Source organism: Gracilinanus agilis, chromosome 5 (genome assembly GCF_016433145.1).
Source record: "Gracilinanus agilis isolate LMUSP501 chromosome 5, AgileGrace, whole genome shotgun sequence".
NCBI classification, from domain to species: Eukaryota; Metazoa; Chordata; class Mammalia; order Didelphimorphia; family Didelphidae; genus Gracilinanus; species Gracilinanus agilis.
This window is the reverse complement of record NC_058134.1, coordinates 187,067,800-187,087,019: the sequence shown is the minus strand read 5'-3', so window position 1 is coordinate 187,087,019 and position 19,220 is coordinate 187,067,800. Positions and strand designations below refer to the sequence as shown.

The 19,220-nt window shown below is 38.9% G+C and overlaps 1 protein-coding gene across 2 annotated transcripts in view; it reads right to left on the bottom strand.

The window, feature by feature from the left end:
- LDHB (lactate dehydrogenase B) overlaps positions 1–6,119 on the bottom strand; it is a 28,872-nt gene extending 22,753 nt beyond the window's left edge. Inside the window, exons 1-2 of one of the 2 annotated variants that reach the window (XM_044678820.1) lie at positions 6,031–6,119; positions 877–1,011 (exon numbers count right to left, since the gene is read on the bottom strand). In XM_044678820.1, the coding sequence (XP_044534755.1) occupies positions 877–1,005 (129 nt within the window). In that variant the 5' untranslated portion in view covers positions 1,006–1,011; positions 6,031–6,119. Of the gene's footprint in view, positions 1–876; positions 1,012–5,026; positions 5,122–6,030 lie in introns of those variants that run through there. The other variant, XM_044678819.1, reaches the window with a different exon arrangement.
- Between the last annotated feature and the right edge of the window lie 13,101 nt (positions 6,120–19,220).

Below are 19,220 nucleotides of genomic sequence, written 5' to 3'. Positions count from 1 at the left end.
GTTGGACTCAGTGACTTCTAAGATTGCTTCTAGCTCTATGCTCCTATGAACTTAGAAGTTACCTGCTCCAGCTTTTATCCTAAGCATGAAATCCCGCTTAATATCTCTAACAAGTGGTTATCTAGTGTCCATTCAAAGATTTCAACTAATTGAGAACTCATCTCAAAAGGTAGTCATTTCATGTGGGGCCATTTCAAATTATTAGGAAGCTATTAATGCCTGAAAGTATAATATTTTCAGGTCTATTCCTAGGATTTCTGCTACTAAATTGATCATTAAGAACCCAAACAAAGCATTTGAACTCTGAAAACTCTAAATGTGCATGGTCAAGGCATTGTACACGCATAATTCACAATTAATACAAGGATCCCTTATATTCAATGAAAGAAAAAAGCTTTTATTTTTTCTCCCTATTTAAGAAATCCAGTAGAATGAAGCAGAACTTCAGAAGAAAATTAGAAAAAAAAAACAGAATTGAAGAGGATACTAAATATTTTCCCCTAAAATAGAAATATGAACCAGAGGAAAGTTATTTGAGATTTGGGCATGGGTATGCTAGAACTTTCTGGGATAGGAGGGATGGTAAGATATAGCAGTCCTTGCAAGGCGCCAAGAAGGAGAGTAGGAGAGGAACAATTGGTTGTGCTCTACCAGTTCCAAGCTCTCTTTTGTTAACAGATCACTCATGACCTCCTCAATTATTCATTGGGCCCCATGTAATTAAGGCTGTACAAAATTCCTCTTTATACTCTCAAAAATAAGTTTGAATTGTTTTTCTTTTAACGACGTGATTCACTTCCAAAGAGAACACAGATAATTTGTAACTGGTCTAAGTTACAATAGCCATGCCCTGTATTTGTCAATCTAGAAATGTACCTTTCCAAGAATGCTGATAGCACAGGCCATACCAACTTGTCCAACACCCACAACAGTGATCTTATTGTTTGGGGCTGCCGCCTCCTCCTCTGCAACTGGTGCAATCAGCTTTTCTTTAAGAGTAGCCATTGTGTTCTGCAAGAAAACCAAAAAAAAAAATATTATACAGAGATGTATACTCAAACTGAGATTTTTATTTTCATATAATTGCTGAGGTAATTTGATAACTAAAGTACAAAAAAAAGTGTGCCTAAAGGATATTATAAGGAATTCAGAGGGTATTTTAAAGAACAGGTAGTATATTTAATGGTGGATTCTAACCCAAGTAAAGATCCACAATTTTACTTTAGCTAATATCATTCTAACTTCTTTCCTAATTCATTTTCATTTTTTTTTTCACTTTTTAAAGCCCTTACCTTCTGTCTTAGAATCAATACTGTGTAAGTGGTAAGGGCTAGGCAATGAGGGTTAAGTGACTTACCCAGGGTCAAATAGCTAGAAAGTGTCTGAGGTCAAATTTGAACCCAGGACCTCCCATCTCTAGGTTTGACTCTCAATTCACTACTAAACCACCTAGCCGCCGCTTTGCTCTTCATTTTTAAGATGAAATATTCTTTCCTTTGTACTTTAATGTAGTGGTTGTTGTTGCATTTTAAAATTACCACACAATTTTGCTCAAAATGATTTAATTCATAAATGGGCCTTAATTGTTGAGATGTTTCTTATCTGGACTTTTTTGGACCACATCTATGATTTCATTGGTATAAGGAACTACTAGGGATAGAATTCCCTCAACCACTGGGCACCTGTTCTGAAATGTATAGTCTTAAAAGAGTCACCTAGGGCAGTGGTATTGAATTCAAATACAAGGGAGGGCAATGATCCATACAAGTGGATCCCTGTGGCCACATATCAACATATGTAATATCTATTTTTATTGAATTTTTTATTTTGTTAAATATTTCCCAATTATATGTAGACTCTAAGTGATCACCCTAGTGCAAATATTAATAATATGGAAATAGATCTTGATCAATGACACATGTAAAACCCAGTGGAATTGCTCATTGGCTATGGGAGGGAAAGAAATAATTCATGTAACCATGGAAAAATATTCTTATTTAACTAAACTTAATTAAAAAAAAAAAAGAAAAAATATTTCCCAATTATATTTTAATCCAGTTTGGACTACACTAAGGAGTCACAGGCCACATGTCTAGCTCCTCTGGCTTAGGATAATATGAGCTTAAATGACTTATCTGAGGTGAAAGTAAATGTTAGGGGTTAAATGTAAAAGTCTTCCTCGTGCCAAGGTTTTATCTCTTTTCCCTACTCTACGATACCGCTATTTCTGCTACTCTGATAAGAAATTTATAATGCATTCAAACAAGCAGCCAGGAAGTTCAAGTACTAAAAACCCAGCTTAAGGGAGACCTAAAAAATGAGACAATGAGCAAATGGGAATTTGTAGTTTAAAAACCTAACATGCTTTATATGTGGAACCAATGCTCAGGACCATCCCTAACTGGGGAACATCTCCTAAGAGGAGACAGCCTGGGGAGGAGCTCCTTTGGGATACCCCAAACTAGCCATCTGGGAGTTTCCTATTTTAACTAGCCAGTGCTAAACTCAGTTACTTCTACCTGCTGTATTAGTACAAGTGCTTCACAGCATCCTCTACCACTGACAGAGCAACCCAGTTACTGCTCTGCCAACTTGCACATGTTGATAGCCCTTTAAGGTTTGATACCCTTTGCATGAGTCTCACAACAACTCTGTGAGGCAGGTACTATTATCACGTCCATTTTCTAGATGAGAAAACTAAGGATAGGTTAAATGATTTGCCCAGGCTCACAAAGCTAATTAACATCTGGGAAGATCTGAATTTTAAGGTCAGCCACTCTATCTACACCATTACCTTCAGTGTTAAGGGAGCAAGGACAAATTCGAGATGCAATTTGAGATAACATTTTCCCAGGCTGTTTTTCAAACACACCTATAAACGACTTGGCTATTATTGATTTTTTTTCAGTCAGATTCTTTGTGACTCGGTTTTCCAATTTTCTCCACAGGAGAGGCGAAGATACTGGAGTGGTCTGCCACATCCTTTTCCAGCTCATTTTACAAATGAGGCAGATTGTTAAGGGACTTGCTCAGAGCCACGCAGCTGGTAAATGTCTGAGGCCAGATTTGAACTCATGAATCTGAGTCTGCATGATGCCAGGTTGGGCATTACGGATGGCAGTGAACCTTTGCAAACTTTGCTAGACCAGCCCTCCAGAAGACATATAGTCAGTGATGAGAACCCATTCCAGAAGTCCCTTTCTGCATTCCACCATATGCTGGGTCTTGTGTTCCTCTACCAGAACCTTTGAGAACTCAAGGTCACGTCCACACCGTAAGCATCCAGCTAGGACATTTCTTCAACTGAAAGTAACCAATTAAGTGACTTTATGCTCCCTTCCAATGTATAATTCATGATCCTTTGTGGAGGAGTCACTGTGTGGCTGCTCTTTACAAATATAAACATTGCACTCTCTTATATATTCTTATAGATTATACGAAAGGAGAAATGGTAAAGTTATGTGGCGTCTTTTTTCCTATTTTAAACAAAGGCTATACCATAGATTTGGTCAATAAGCAATGAGTTTCTTTGGCCATAGCACCTCATTAAGCCATACATTAATGTTTAGAAGGCTGGCTGTGGAAGATGAGCACTGTGCCTGGAATCAGAAAGATGATCCAAATCTAGCCTCAGATCCTTACTAGCTGTACGGCTAGTCAAGTGACAAATGTCAAGTCAGTAATATCTATCTGCCTTTACTTTTCTCATCTATAAAAAGGGGGAGAACAGGACCTGCCTCCCCGAGGTGTTATGAGGATAAAATGGGATAAAATTTGTAGTGATTGCAAGCCTTAAAGCACTATAAAATGCTAGTTGTTGTTAAATGTTGGCTATTGAAATAAACTGGCATTAAGTGCACAAAGTAACCGAGTTTGGACATTTTATCACTCAGATCTTCAAAGTAACCAATGGTTCCCTGTCTTCCTTTTATACTTATTTGGGGGATTGTGAGGTGTCCACATCTTGTTTTTAAGGGATTAATGAAAGCACAGCTCACTGCATTAGTTATATGCATATATAAAATCAGGATAATGACTTATACCTGCCCCACCTTCAGCACCCACATCCCCCTTGACCTACATCAATGTACCCACATAAATTGTCCAGACATGTTTTAGAATGAAAATAGATTTAGGCAGATGAATATTAAGTATTCAAAACAAGCCAGGATAGTTCTAAGAATCATTGCTTTTATTATAGAAAATAGGCTTATCATCTTGTCCTCCCTCTAGGGTCTTTTATAGAAGCCCCTACATAGTAAGCTGAATCTCAGGGCTCAGGAACAAAGTCTCTTGTTTTAAGACATATTTTTTTAAGTCCAGCCCTTTAAATATAGAAAATATTTGTGATTCTTTACTGCCACAATCCTTAATATTGAATTTGAACTTCACTTGCACAACAAATGAAGATCTATCGTTCATAATTAGCAGAGCGGAGCTGTCCATAATACTAAAACTTGAACTGCATGATACAAGTTGCATCCCAAGCAATGATGTGTGAGAAATATTCAGAAACTATGGACAGAGTAAAGAAAACCAATTGAAATGACTGTGCACAGCAACTAGAGCTATAAAAATGAAATTAACTGCAAACAATAGATTTTAAAGTTCAATAATGTTAACCATCAGTAACATTCAAATGTTTAAGTCCTCATGCTTTCCTTTAATAAAGGCTATACTGTTAGTAAAGTTAGTATAAACTTTAAACAACTCTAAATTTAGATGAACTGTGAATAAAGTGTTAATGATCAATCACAATCACATTTAAAGATGCTTTAGTTTTCAGAACTGGAATTTATGGGCATGGTTAAATGTTGGGGGAAGTATCAGAAAGAGGTAAGGAGAGGGAGAGAAGGACAAGAGGGGAGGGGGGAAGAGAGATAGGGAAAGAGAGAGAGAGACAGAGCCAGGGACAGAGACCTCTTTTTTCTCGAGTTTAAGGCAATGGCAGCCCTCCCCTCTCCCACCTCCCCCACTCTGGGGCAAGTTAATTGCAGTCTGCATGCTTTTTGCCTCCCACACATACAGCCCGGGTGCTGCTTTGCTCTGCACCGCACTGTACACAGAAACTAAGGCAGAGGAAGAAGATGCTGAGACAGTAACAGCCACAGCTCCCATCAGAAAAAAGGTCTATGGAAAGAGAATAGGCCATTTCGACTCAGCATCCCGAGATGGCGAGATCAACAAAACCCATCAAGAAAAGCCTGGAAAGAATCGGAGAGCCAGTTACTTAACACGCATGGGGTAAGAGGCTATGCTTTCTCCCCTGTATGTAGTATAGCATTTGCTTTTAGATTAGTCCTACGTTTTTGCAGTCCCTTAGACTATTAGATTGCATCATTATTGACACCCGTGATGTGCATCCGAAGAAGAAACTGTTCTCTTCCTTCTCTCCTATTGGTAGATGGCCAGATCCATAATTATTCTGTATATTACACCCCCACCCCTGACCTATTTCTTGGTCCTCCCTCCATCTCCTCCCCCAGCCTCTGCAAACCTCCCCCACCCCCTTACTTCTCCCCTTACAAGCCCCTCTTGCTCCCTGGGCACAGTGCCCTGGTCCTCTGCCAACAGGCACCAGAATGATGAAAACTCAGTGAACCTCTCAAGGGCACAAAGAGCCCCCAGGGTTTGGCCGGAGGGACACATAAGCAACAGGTTTCTTTGCCACACGGCAGAGGCAGGGTTCTGGGCCCTCTCTGCTGCAGTGCGGTTAAAAGAAAGAAATAAATAAATCCACCACCCTACGTTCTCCAGAGCTTTCTTCTCTCCCCGCCAATTACATCTCCCCTTCCCCGAAAAGCATCAACAGAACTGTAGGAGGGGGAAAACCCTACTGACAGGCAAGATGTTCACCGACACCCTAGAGGTGGAGGGCAAGATACCCTTCTTGCCAAATTCCTTCCCTCCTGCCCCCTCAAAAAGGATCACCCCCACCTCCGAAAAAAAAAAATTCACTACACAGCACCCCCTATTCCCTCCCACTTTCCTGATGGAGCAAAGAGAACAATCTCCAGGACCAAAACTTACCTTCCTGGGATGAAATTTGTCCCAAAACAGAGGAGAGTGTCAGATATGTCTTTCTCCAGCAGTGTCCTAGCCACAAGGAGAGAGGAGGAGGCGGGGCCCCAGCACCCTCCACTGCCTCTAAGGTTTCTCTATTGTGATTGGAAACTCGAGAGACGCCTGCCCTGGGCTCACTCAATCGCCTTCAAGGACAAGGGCTCAAGTATGCAGTCGTCCTTCCCCTAAACTGGGGAGAGAGACAGAGACAGAGAGAGGTGGAAGGGGGGGGGGTGTAGTTTGGGGGGAGGTCACCTACAGAGAGTTTCCACTAGGTCGACTTACGGCTACCCTTCTTTCTTACAGCCTTATTGCTACAAACTCCATTACAGTTATTTTGAGCCCCAGCCCAAGCAGGTATATTGTATCGGGTTTTTTTTTAAAGCACTTCGTTTCGACTTTACAGTCTCATTTTAAAGCCCATTTACTGTCTTAGGATAAGACCTTTGACATGGGTTTTGCTGGCATTTTAAGAATTCAGAGATCAATAATGTTAATTTTTTTTTTTTTTTGCAGTGGCTTAAGAATCTGTCGTGTAGTATGCCTGAAACTAGAAAGGCAATTTAACTGTTCGAGATTTCAAAGATAATTAATTAGCCTTTTGGCTTTATAAAGTTAGATTTAATTTTGTTTAATAGGGGAATAAAATCAGAAGGAGATGTTTTAAAAATACTTTTTTTTTTCCTTTAGGAAAGCTATATGACAAGAACAGAAGTTTGGATTTATTATAAGCATTTATTAAGTGGCTACTATGTGCCAGGCACTGTGCTGGTCCCTGGGGATACAAAGAAAAATAAAATAATCCTTGATCTTCTAATGAGGGGACATACCATGTTTCTCAGTAATTAAATCAAATTGAAAAAAATTATTAAATGAAGAATGTTGTGATGGGAATTGTAGGAAAATGTCAGTACTTACTTCCGTATTTCAAGAGATCGAAGATGTGTATTATGTGGGTACTCTCTCCAACTATTTAGATTGCAACTCATCCCATCCCACTAATCAAGTGGGCCTATTTGATGCCCTTATCTGCTTGAAAATCTTCCACAAGGACAAGGGATCCTTCATATGCTATTTATAGAATCTCCTGCATCATGTATATTTTTTGTGCATAGCCAAGTAATTGGCTTACCTCTTTTTCAGTTCTTTCCTTTAAATAATTATGTCTTTTATGGAGATTATCATTCACAATTCATTGCTAGTAACATGCTACCCCTTCATATGCCCACCCTGAAACTCTTCATTGCCCTTTGAATAAACTGCAATTTTGATTTGTCGAAAGCAATCCAATCTCTTTTCCTCCTGTCCAATTCTGTGCCTAGTTTGTTGTCCATCCATATCTATCCAAGTACCAATGACCAAGTCTATGGGTTTTCCATAAAGCTACGTATTAGTCCAGTGATGGATAACATTTTGAGCTTGGTGTGTCAAAATTCACGAAAAAAAAAAAAAAGAAGAAGAAGAGCATAACTCTGGTGGTGTGTCACTTCAAGAAAAAAAAACACAATTTTGCGATATTTGTAGTTTAAATAACAAAAATGTAAAATTATAATATATAACTGTATTTAATAAACCAAAATAGGTAAATTAATATCAGTAGAATTGTCATCTATAGTGCACAGAGTGTCTACACTATACTACAGCAAATGTTTCATCCTCAGCATGCAGCAGCATGTCATAAAAAATGACTTTGAGTGTCATAGTTTTGCCATCACCGTATTAGTCTGACAAATGTTTTGAACACTTGGTTTTCTCCATATGGATTGTTAGGCTGACGTTTTTAATAATTATGGGTCTCACTGAAGAGATTCAGCAAAGTTCTGGGAACCAAAACAATCTATACAATGTTATCCACAAACAAGAACTTCTTCATATAGGGAAATTTTACCAAGAACTCAATAAGTTTCTCAACATATATTTCAACACTCAGTGACTTCAATGAAAAAAGCAAGAATAGGGGGGGTGGGGGTGGGGGTGAAGATTAGAATACATGGTATAAAAGGAAAGAGAGGGAAAAAAGGAGAGGTCCAAAGTTTACAATATATCTGTAAGACAAATTCCTATATATCATAATTCTTTCTTCAAAAAAAGATAGTATATCAAAAAGATGATCAATAGGCACTTTAGATTTCAATAACCAAATTACATGGCAAGGAATTACATTTTCAGTCTTTTTATTTAGTCCCATAAATATGGAGTGTTGGATGACTCAGTTTACCCTTACTTTTGAGAAATCCCAGTACTAAGTACCCCTATTTTGATTAGAATGTTAAGCACCTGTTTGTTTTGAAAGCTTCTCTATTGGATAAAAGTTTTCTCTCAGGAAGCCCAGCTCCTGCGTTTGACCTTTGGATTTAATTTGTTACAGCTGACCATCCCCTAATGCTATATTGCTGAATGCTAGAAGTTTTACACATCTGTTTATGGTTAGTCTTTGTAGGCTTCCTAAAAGGTATAAAGAGACTCTCAGGTTCAGCATCTCTTTGGAGTTAGCACTAAGAGTTGTGTCTTCTCCCAGGGAGGAATTGGTACTTAGTCAGAGCCTTTGGTTTTTGTATGATTCTGTTGGGTGGCCAAATACCTGAATCTTTTCTTCCCTTCTAATTACTTGGAAGTTTGGTATTTATTTCCAAGTTAACAAATGATGTCAGAAGTGGGGATTCTAAGTGGAAACTGCCTAAAGTTGCCTGATGTAGGTATCTGAACTTCCCTTACCCTCAGGACTCGGAGAGACTTCCAACACAAAGAACCCAAGTTTGTATATTCTACTCTTTAATCAGGAGGAACAATGGGCAATCATTGGATTTTTAATCTGCCAAGGCTACAAAACTCCCCACCCCACCCCGCAGGAGGCAGCTATGGATAGTAAAGGCATGTATGAGTCCGTGGTGCCAGCTGAGGGTCCCTTCCCCAAGAGGGCTGATAGTGAGGTAAGGGCATCCATGGTGATATGGTGCCAGCCCAGAGTTTCTGGAAGGAAACTGCTGCAGAAGATAAGGTTTCCTTTAAGAATAGGGATTTGGACCAAAGTTCCCCTAATGGGACAGCTGCGGGAATACATATTTTCAGAATATGGACCTGGTACATGCAGACATTTACAGAAATGACAGAAGTTAACTAAATCTGAACCCAAGGTAAGCTGGCCAACGTGGGGCACTTTTGACAGCAACAAGATTGTTTTTCTGCAGTCTGTTGAATGAAGCAGGCGGAGAGATTGAAGACAATGAAACAGCTTTTTAACCTCTGGCTAGAAGAAAGCACCCTAAAGACATCCAAGTGGGAACAGCCAGTGAGCCTAGAGAAAGGTAAGAGGATAAAAAGGGAGAGGGAAGAGAAGTTGGTGGAATGAGGCGAACCATCTAAAAAATGGAGTAGAAGGAAAACTGAGGAACAAATAACGAAGTTACAAAAGGAGGGGGAGGACCTTAAAGAGCTTCTAAAAGGTTCTGGTAATACAGCACCCCTTACAGGCAAACCGCCTGAGCCTTCAGGAACCTCCGAGGTCAATATTCCTCAATTGCCTTTTAAGATTAAGGGAAAAGAAGGCACAAAGGCAATACAGGCTTCCTTTATCCCCTGGACAAAAGCAGAGTTGAGAACCAAGGCTGAAGAATTTCCAAAAGCTAGGGAAAGTCCACTAGAATTTGCCGAAGAGTTTGAGGTGACTCTTTCCACTTATGCTGGGCATCAGATCTTTGTCAGCTGGTCCAAATATTGGTAGGCCCAGGAGATGCAAATTACTGATTTACTATGGCTAAATGGGGAAAATCCCTTAACAGTGATGGGCAAACTACCAGATGGGGCCCCTATATCCAGCCAAGTGACGTTATTCCTAATCTGACGAATACAATGAGTAGGATACAATACGACGAAACTTCCAACGAGTTGTCTTGAAAACAGACTGACAGATGAGCATTTCCTTTGGCCCCCTCTTTAAAAAGTTTGCTCATCACTGCCTTAGAACATATAAACCAGTTAATGGCTAGGGAAGAAGGTCCTGAAATTCACCTCTAAGAAGCAAAGAAAGTTGGTGAAATGTTGCTAGAGGCAATCCCTAAAGCCTTTCCCAAGTCAGTAAATTGAGGGGAAATTCAGGCATGCACTCAGAATGTTTGATTTTTACAAGTCTTAATTGCCTTCAGGGCAAACTCCGGACTTTCCCCGCACTGCACAGATGCATTAATTACGTTTGATAACCCCACCATACGTAGAGGGGCTAAACAAAACCCTTTCAAATTTAAGAAAAAGAGGGAAAGTTGACTGGAATTTGACACCTATTGCTGATTTAATCTATTTAGCCAGCAAATTTCAACAGATCCTGGTAGTTGAGAGAAAAGGAGGCAGAAGAAACCAGGAAAAGGACAAACCAAATCATGAATATGCAGATGCAACAGTGGAAACAAAGGGAACCAGAACTAGACATTCTCCTTCAAGGTATCAAATGAGAAGGTGGAGGGATGAAAGGTGTTATTTAAGCCACCGACACCAAAAAAAGGAATGTAGAAAACTGATGCAAAAGATAAAGGCGTCCAAATAAGCTGCCACCCTTATTAGAAGAGCTCTCAAAGGAGAGGCTGAGTAAGGAGACTTCAGTGATGTGACTGCGAGGATATAAAAGGAGAGGCAGATATCACTAGAAAAACTCCAGTAGGCATCACTAACATTGTGGTTGCTTCACATCCCATTGAAATTCTAATAGATACTGGTGCCACAATGTCAGTCCTAAACCCCAAGGCTTTTCCCAACTCCCTTCCTCCAAGTGACAAGCAGGTTTCTATAGTGGTGTACAATCTATTTGTGTCCCAGCCAATCCAGTTTATTCTGGGAGAGATGAGGGATGCTCATCCTTTTCTTCTCTCCCCAGATGCCCCACTATGCCTTTTGGGTAGAGATTTTCTGGATAAATATGCCACAATTGAATTTTCCCCAGGAAAAAATTAGACCAGTGGTTCCCAAACTTTTTTGGCCTACCGCCCCCTTTCAAGAAAAAAATATTACTTAGTGCCCCCTGGAAATTAATTTTTTTAATTTTAAGTTTAGCAATTAATAGGAAAAATAAATGCACCTGTGGCCATCACCACTTTTCTGGATCGCTGCAGCACCCACTTTGGGAATCACTGGATTAGACTCTCTACTCAGTTGGCCAACTGAGTCTGGGCAAGATTTTTGCAGACTGGATCTGGAAGAGGGGGAGCTCCCAGCAGCAGAACCCCAAAGAACTTCAGAAAATGGGTAAGTGTTTGGTTTACATTTTCATTAATTTTTAGAATTGTTGGCATAGCAGATATCAGTGTCAAAAGGGGGAGGGGTGTAACGATGTTGGATTTGTGAGAAGTTAGGAACATTCTAGTTTGGAGAACTTTGGGGGTTAATTTTAATTTTGAGATTTAAGCTCCAGTATTTGAGTAATGTCTAAGGACTAACATTTAAATCAGACCAAAATTAAAAGTATATTTTAATTCTATATGTAATGGTGAGCAAATATGCCTAGTCAATAAAATTCCGTTTAGAGAAATCGGTTATAGATTTTCTCCTATTTTCAATTCTAGCAATTGAACTGTCCCAGGAACCTGCAAGGACACTGAAACCTCAAAAGAAGCTGTCTATGCAAAGGAGAAATATACAGGAGAGGATGCTAGAGCTATTTCATCAGGCCCTACCAGATTCAAGAGACCGAAGCCTTTGGGGAATATGGGATAGATGTTTTGTGTTAAGATTTATGCCAAAGACAGACTGCCTGTCTTTCTGGCCTACTGTCAATGCATGGGTATTTGGGGAGTGCCCCCAAATACCAGTTATTTGGTTGGGCAGCAGCCTTAGGCCTTGCCCAAAAGGGGGCAATGTGTCAATATGGATTTTTGGATGACTCGATTTACCCTTATAAGAAACCCCAGTACTAAGTACTTCTATTTTGATTTGAATGTTAAGCACCTGTTTGTTTTGAAAGCTTCTCTATTGGATAAGTTTCCTCTCAGGAAGCCCAGCTCCTGCGTTTGACCTTTGGATTTAACTTGTTACAGCTGACCATTCCCTAATGCTATATTTTCTGTGTTAGGAGTTTTACACACCTGTTTATGGTTAGTCTTTGTAGGCTTCCCGAAAGGAACAGAGAGACTCTCAGGGTCAGTATCTCTTTGGAGTTGTACTTAGAGCCTTTGGTTTTGTATGATTCTGTTGGGTGGCCAAATACCTGAATCTTTTCTTCCCTTCTAATTAAAAGATTGGGTTTCTAATTATTTGAAAGTTTGGCATTTATTTCCAAGTTAATAGTCATGTTCAACCCTTCAGGATCCCTTTTTGGGATTTTTTTTGGCAAAGATACTAGAGTGCTAGCACATATCCTTCTCTAGCCTATTTTACAAATGAGGAAACCAAGGTAAACAGGATTAAGTGATGTGCGGAGGGTCATACAGCTAGTAAGTATCTGAGGCCAGATTTTAACTCTGGGGAAATGTCTTCCAAACTCTTAAGCCCAGCATTCCATCCACTGTGCCACCTCTTAAAAGCACTGCTTATTGTTGGGTGAGTCATTTCCCTAGAGGGCAGCTAACTACATCTTCCTTGGTATTCTAAGGAGAAATACTAAGGATTTGTAGGGTTTTCTCATACTATCAGCATGAGCCCTGTTTCTTGTTCTCCCTAATATGGCTCACCAGTTTCACTTCGTATCTTTCCTATCTCATTGAGCCAGAAATAGTACACCTGTATCAGTTTAATCAGTTAAAGGGATATTTGCTGAGAAGTTCTAGCAGGAATAGAAGTTACAAAATTTTTCCAACCTCAGTCACATTGCTTGCCACCTTGGGAGAGCCTCAAACTTTAAATGGCTCCAAAAAGCATTTAACCCCTCGAACTCTCTTCAGATATGGCAGCAATCACTTCCTTGCTGCCCCAGAACACAGCATCTCACAGTTCATCCACTGTTGGGCTGAGTCCCCTAAGGTTGCTTCTGCAAGGTTTTGTTCTTCACCAGACTTGATGTTTGGCAAACTCTGGAATGGAATCCAGTTCTCGAAACTTTTCAAACTCTCACAAGGCCCTCTGTCAAAGAAGAAAACACAAAAAGGAGACAAAGAAAAGCAGGATCATCTGTGGGTCACATGAAGCTGGTTTCAGGGGGGATCCCAAGGTCCCTAACTCACCAAGAAGCCCATTTGTCAAAGTTCATTTGTACATATTAGAGTCTGTTTAAATATTTTATGTGCTTGATTTTTCTCTATGTGGATTGTTAGGTTGACCTTTTTTGAAAACTTCTAGGTTTCACTTAAGAAGTTCAGTGGACTGATACACTCTAAACAATTTTATCCAAAAAATAGGAGCATCTGTAAGACTTCAAACAGGTAGCTCTTCCCTCATTTACCACTTAGAAGGAAAAAAAGAGTTCCTCCAATAAGGAAAGAAAGTTTCTTCTTTTCATAGGTTCTCTTAATTCTGGCTCAACTAACATTCAAAAAAGGCCTACAAGAAGTTATTGGTTCCCATTTAGTGGCTCATGAATCCCTTGGGGATAGCACAAGGAGTTGAAGCTAAGAGAAAATTCCTTAATGACACCTTAAGCAATAAACACGTTGAAAATTCCAAGTCGCATATTTAATTATCCTGAGTTTTCAAAACATATTTTTGTCATATTGAAAGGGGTTAATGGAATAAAAAAGTGGGAAGTCATTGGATGGAACAGAATGTTATGAAATAGCTGCAAGTTCTGAATCTGAGAGCACAACCCTTTGCAGATCCCCCTCAATATCCACATCTTTCTAAGACTGTGCCTTATTGACCAGTACCCTTGTTACACTTACTTGGACTGTCACAATGTTCTTTAAAGGCTTCACTGAGATAAAACAATTGAATTGCACTGGCAATCATCACCCTTCTCTTTCTCTTGAATGTTCTCAACCTCTCCTTCTGTACTGGCTCACTTCCTGTTGCCAATGAACATGTCCATGCCTCCTGAGCCTTAAAAACAAACAAAACTTCTCTTCCCTCTACCATGCTCATAAGCCATCAGCAATACCCTGCCTCCTTTCTACAGCCAGATTCCTAGAAAAAGAGGCAAAGGTCTCAGCTGGGGGGCGAGGGGGAAGGAGGGGAAACCAGGAGAGGTTTGAAGAGCAATGAAAAAGTTTGAAAAATATGGTGCTGTCAGTGGGAAAATGAATCAGCTTGGGAGATAGAAAAGGATTAAGTGGCTGCAGTTAGGACTTAATTTAAATTTTGTAACATACATTTTTAGTGGACCTTGTTAAACAGGGTTTTGTGATATTTTTCTCCAGCTTCTGTCAGCTACATCGGAAAAAGAGTCAACTTATTTCTCCTTTAAAGTGTTTCCTCTTACTCTTCTCTGTCTTCTTTAGCTTAGAACCATCTCCAAATGTTCTTTCCATCTCAGCTTCAGGGTTAGGAATGAAATGAGACACTCATTAGTCATTCAATAGTTGACAAAAGGAGATTTACTTAGCCACAACATATAAAGGATATTTATTCACCAAAGATACATTAGCAATTAGCTTGGGTACAGCCAATCTCCCCTGTATGGAAATGAATCTGTTCAGTAAGGAAAGGTGTAATGATTCCCCAGCCCATGTGTGGGCCTTTTTATGCCCTTAGGAGATCAGGAAGCTATCTCAATACTATTGTCTGAAATCACTCAAAAGCTATGGCAAGGGAGGTTGCAATTGAATTTTAGCCCCCTGATTTCAGTCAAGTTCTGAGGATCACGTCTCTTTTCAGGGGGAAAAACCCCATCCCAATCCTCATAGGATGAGAAGACATTCTGGTAGACGGTGATCTTGTTACATTTTCTTACATTGAGCCCTTGGTTGTTCTTACTCATGGTGGTGGTAGGTCTTTCTTTCATCCTTTCTCCAGAGGGCAGAGATCATACAAGTAAGATCTTATCTAATTTCCTTTCTCTCATGAAATAAATGGTTGTCATCGATCTGAAGGAGGGGCCAGGAAGAATGGGAGAGAGTTGGAGAAAGAGCACAGTGACAAGTAGTGGTGGCATGGCAAATGTAGGACTCCTTCCTGGAGGCTCCTAGGCATTATAGTGGCTGGATCCATTTCCTTTCCCTTGAAGAGAATGCAGCAGGGAAGGACTGAATTCTGACTGCTTAGAGAAATGCCTAGGAGAGTCATGAATTGCTCTTTGTTTTTCCCTTTTCTTTTACTGCCACCTACAAAGTTCACTGCTAAGACCATGCAATGGTGTCTTGGAGCCATCTTCCTCACCAAGCAGTTGCTAAATTTTCAGTGTAACAATAGCTATCTAGCTTTTATATAGCACCTACTATGTGCCAGGCACTGTGCCAAGTGCTTTACAAATATTAGCTCATATGATCCTCCCAACAACTTTGGGAGGTAGGCCCTATTAGCATTGAGGAAACTGAGGCCAACCAAGACTAAGTGACTTGACTGAACTCACACAACTAGTAAATATATATTTGATTTGAACTCCAGGCCCACAATCTATTCAAGCTGCCCCAAAGTGTGCATCTACACCTTAGGAATCAGCAAGCTACATGGATTGGTTGAGCTAATATAATAAAAATGACAATCCTACCCTCAATTAATTTACTTATTCAATGTCATACCTATCAAACTACCAAAATCTATTTTATAGAACTAGGAAAAATAACAACATGATTATCTGGAAGAACAAAAGTTCAAGAATATCACGGGAACTAATGAAAAAAAACCATGAAAGATGGTGGCCTAGTGGTACCAGATCTTAAACTGTACTATAAAGTAGTAATCATCAAAACAATCTGGTACTAGCTAAGGAATAGAAGGGTAGATCAATGGAATAGATTAGGGGCAAATGACTTCAGCAATTTAATTTTGATAAACCCAAAGCTCCCAGTTTTAGAGGATAAGAACTCACTATTTGACAAAAAATGCTGGGAAAATTAGAAAAGAGTATGGCAAAAATTAGGTATAGATCAATATCTCATACCCTATAAAGATAAGGTCAAAATGGGTATATGATTTAGACATTAAGGATGATATTATAAGTAAATTAGGGGAACATAGAGTAGTTTACCTGATAGTTCTATGGGGAAGAGAAGAATTTAATGAGAGAGAACATTACAAAATGCTAAAATGAATAATTTTGATTATATTAAATTGAAAAAGGGTTTTACAAACAAAACCAACGCAACCAAGATTAGAACAGGAACAACAAACTGGGGGGAAATGTATAACAAATTTATCTGATAAAGGTCTCATTTCTCAGATATATAAAGAACTACATCAAATTTATAAGAATATAAACCATTCCCCAATTGAAGGATGGTCAAAGGATATGAATAAGCAGTTTTCAGATGAAGAAACCAAAGCCATCAATAATCAAATGAAAAATGTTTTAAATCCCTCCTGATTAGAGAAATGAAAATGAAAACAGCTCTGAGGTACCACCTCATACCTATCAAATTGGCCAATATGACAGTAAAGGAAAATGAAAAATGTTGGAGGGGATGTGGCAAAATTGGGGCACTAATGCATTGCTAGTAGAGTTGTGAACTGATCCAACCACTCGAGGTCAATTTGGAATTAAACCCAAAGGTCAATAAAACAATGTACAACCTTTTGAGCCAGTAATACCACTAGTTGGTCTGTACCCCAATGAAATTTTTAAAAGTGGGAAAGTATAAATTTTGTACAAAAATATTTATAGCCACTCTTTTTGTGGTGGCACAGAATTGGAAACTAAAGGGATATCCATCAATTGGGGAATGACTGAATAAGTTGTGGTATATGATGAGGATGGAATATAATTGTGCTGTAAGGAATAATGAACAGAGTGATTTCAGAAAGAGCTGGAAAAACCTACATGAACTGATGCAGAATGAAATAAGCAAAAACCATGAAAACATTGTACATCAATATTTTGGAATGATCAAATATTATGGATTTATCTAATCTCAGCAATACAATGATCCAGGACAATTTTGAGGGACTTATGAAAAAGAATGCTATCTGCCTCCAGAAAAAAGAACTGTTGGGAGTAGAAATGCAAATGGAAACACATGATTTTTCACATATTTATTTGGGTATACAATCTAGGATTTTGGTTTTATAAACCAAAAATTAGTCACAAAAATGAACAATACTGAAATACGCTTTGTGTGATAATACATGTATATCCCAGATTGAATTGCTTGCCAGTTCTGGGAGGGGTGAAGGAAGGAGATAATTTGGATTATATAACTTTGGAAACTTATGTAGAAATTTGTTATTACATGTAATTGGTGAAAAAAATTAACTTAATTTGAAAAAAGAAATCAGCAAGCTACAAATCAGAGTTAAATTTTTTGTTTTGTAGATTGTCTAGACTTAAGAAAGTGATAGATAAAATATTAACAATGTAGATTTAATTTAAATGTATAACCAGAATACATTTTTTCCCCTTCATACCCCGGACTAGTGGGTTTTTTTTTTTTTTTTTTTGCTATTTATAAGCTTTCAGTATTGGTTACAAACATTTTTACCAGTGGTTTCTTAGATAAATTCAATATAACTTTTAATTATTTTGACTTCGTGTTATGCTTTAGAGAGTATGCAAGAAGGAAAAGAAACCCCATAAATAATTGAGCATACCGACTTCAACTGGCTGGGAGATCAACTTCACCTTGGCAATTAAGAGATTCCCTGAGGGCTTGAGAGCATTTTATGAATTCTATTTGCAATTTGTATTTTTGTGATTGGTTTTCTAGCTTTTCGAAGAAAGGAAAAACATAGAAAAGTAATACATTTTATTTATACCATAGTCCCTTTGACTATCAATTAAAGCTTTTAGATCCTTTCTTAAATCCTTTCTAAAATGTATAAAATAAAATACAAAGGATTATATAGAAAACCAATTATGTTGAAATACAGTTATTAAAGTATTTAAAGTTCCAACTTCATAGAACCCAGGATAAAAAAAACCTCTGCCCTATACCAAAATGCTCACCAGCTAATCTCATCACAAAGCTGACAGTTTGCTTTGCACAAGGAACCCTTGGGGGTTTTTCCATGTCTTGAAGCAGGAGAGGGAAAGACTTCAAGATGAGGTTATAGAAGGAGCTGGACACATTGACCTCTTTGTTTAGTCATTTTTAGTTGTGTCAGCCTCAACATGACCCCATTTTGGGTTTTCTTGGTAAAGATCTGGAAGTGTTTTGCCATTTCCTTCTGATCATTTTACAGATGAGAAAACTGGGGCAAACAGGATTAAGTGACTTGCCCAAGGTCACACAGCTAGTAAATGCCTAGGGTCAGATTTGAACTTGTGAAGATATCTTCTTGACTCCAGATAAGAGGACCACCTTCCTGCTCTGCAGTAACTTCTACTGGGCAACAATAACATAATTGGGCAACAGCCCAAACTGCTAAAGGACTTAAAGAATTTGAATAATCTTACCCAAATTCTTATGCAAAGGAAAATGAAAAGAAGCTGAAGTTCTTGGGGAAAAGGACTTAGAGGGGAAGGAATACCTTTTTTGTTTCCTGTAACTGGATTTGGAATTTGTGATAAGAATGCAAGACCCAGTTTTAAAGCAAGTCTCTTTATGTGGAGAGTATGAAAAGAGCTAAGATGGTAGAGCCTCAGGAGGAGAATATCTCTGAATTGCTTCAGCAATGATGTATTGCAGGGGAGGACTGTAACTTATTGTAGAAAGAAGTAGAGGTTTTGTTCCTTTCTTGTTGGGGAAAAAAAAAATCCAAACACAGGGCTTTTAAATTTTGTTCTTACCTTCCCAAGACAAGGTTGTACAGTCAAGTGAGAAAGCAATGCCAAGGGACTGCCAACTTGGGGACAAAAGAGAGTAACATCTAATCAGAAAGCCGCAGAGCAAAAGCTGACAGGGAACGCCAAGCTAACAAACACTGGGTAGGAGGTAGGAGCAAGTTCCTGGAACCATCTGCTGAAGACAGGAGATAACCAGCTGAAAAAAGAGTTCATAAAACCCAAAGGAGAAACCTAAGACTTCCATCAGAAACATCCAGCTTTGGAATTGGAAGTGATTCTTGGGATTTAAGCATCTATACCAAAGGATCTTTTGGATTTAAGGTTGCCTATCCAAGGGTGTCTCGTGAATTTATTGGGATAACCTTCAAGATCTAGTCTAATCCCCTTCATTTTACAGAGAGAAATTTTAGACCTTGAATGATTGTGA